Here is a 1,383-nt window from a genome sequence, read left to right as displayed (position 1 = left end):
TCCGGTCCCTCCCACTTCTTCTTCCTCTCCTACTTCCTCGTCTTCCTGGCTCGCCTGTGCTGCGGCCTGCGTGATGACCTGCCCCCACCTATTGCGGGCGTCGTCTGTGTGGGCGGCCAGGTGCAAGGTCACGCCCCCGAACTTGGCAACGGTGAATGAGAAAGGCTTGCCCACGTCGGCGAGGGCGTGGACGCTGTAGTCTAGCAAGTGCACGGCGCCTAGTGGATGCTGCTCCTGAAGAGGGAAAGGACGGGTCAGAACCTGCGATTCTTTTTTAGAAACAGTAAAAAACACATTCTAGCGGGAAGACAGATTTAAACCAAAGGCTCCAAACACATTAAGAGCGGTTCCTATGAAAAGTTTCAGGAGATCCTTCAATCACTATTAGGCTTTCTTAGAAAGGTCATTCCATAATGGTTGCTGGAATGAAACTTCCTGAAAACTGTATAGTGTTAAGCCTTGCCAAGGGGAATAAGAGACAAGATTCTTTGCCATGCCGTTATGCTGATATAATTCAGGCAGTTCACAATGCACAGGACCTTTCTGTTTAATCATTTTGCAGTGTGTGTGGAATGAACTTTCAAACCGACGGTGCCACTGGTCTACAGAGAAATCTCTATATGCATTGTTCTTAATCCACTGCACCTGTCAATACTCTACATATTTGGTGTTTTATCTAACAATCTAACACGCTGCACACGCCAATATTTGTGCAAGAATATACAACAATACACAATCTAAGACACTGCAGTCACCAGTACGAGTACTGAGCCCTCCTTAGTAAACTTGACTGACTCCCCACTTACCGTTTCTGACTTGTAATAGTACAAGCAGTGGTCCTTCTTGAGAGCAAACCAGCGCCGGTGCCACGTTCTGGAGACTCCCGACGCGCCGGGGCTGTGTCTCGCGCCGCCCAGCTTGTACAGGTAGCCGGCGCACAAGGGCGTGGGGTCAGGAGTCACAAGGGGAGTCAGTACGTCACACGTCCGCGCGACCTCCAGTCGTAGCGTGTCGCATCCTGAGGGAGGACGGACGTTAGAGGGGCCAGAAGAAGGCGAAGGAGCAGGAGAGGCGCTGGTTCGCTGGCGGATCAAGGCCGACTCTCTCGGAGGCAATGACGTTAGGCGTTAGGCACAGCATGATAGGTCGGCATTCACACAGAAAACACGATTGTCCTCATTATTTCCGGCTTCGTCATTTATACAAGTATTATTGCATAATAATTATTTTCATTTTCAAATTTTACTGAAACCATACACACAGATCACATATAGATATATAATACAATTATACACAATGTGAAGACAGAAAACACAGAAAATAGAAAACAGACAAACAAGCACGAAGCAAAGCAGGCAATTAACTAAAAAGAGACATATATTA

At 47.9% G+C, this 1,383-nt stretch overlaps 1 protein-coding gene across 1 annotated transcript in view; it reads right to left on the bottom strand.

Moving 5' to 3' along the window:
• Nucleotides 1–1,383, bottom strand: part of LOC119591570 — a 24,858-nt gene that overhangs the window by 2,293 nt on the left and 21,182 nt on the right. Inside the window, exons 7-8 of the mRNA XM_037940332.1 lie at nt 807–1,018; nt 46–234 (exon numbers count right to left, since the gene is read on the bottom strand). Coding sequence (XP_037796260.1) covers nt 46–234; nt 807–1,018 — 401 coding nt within the window. The remainder of the gene's footprint in view (nt 1–45; nt 235–806; nt 1,019–1,383) is intronic.

This window comes from Penaeus monodon, chromosome 28, assembly GCF_015228065.2.
Source record: "Penaeus monodon isolate SGIC_2016 chromosome 28, NSTDA_Pmon_1, whole genome shotgun sequence".
Classification (NCBI taxonomy): Eukaryota; Metazoa; Arthropoda; class Malacostraca; order Decapoda; family Penaeidae; genus Penaeus; species Penaeus monodon.
Note: the sequence above shows the minus strand (reverse complement) of the source record. Positions and strands in the feature narration are given on the sequence as shown.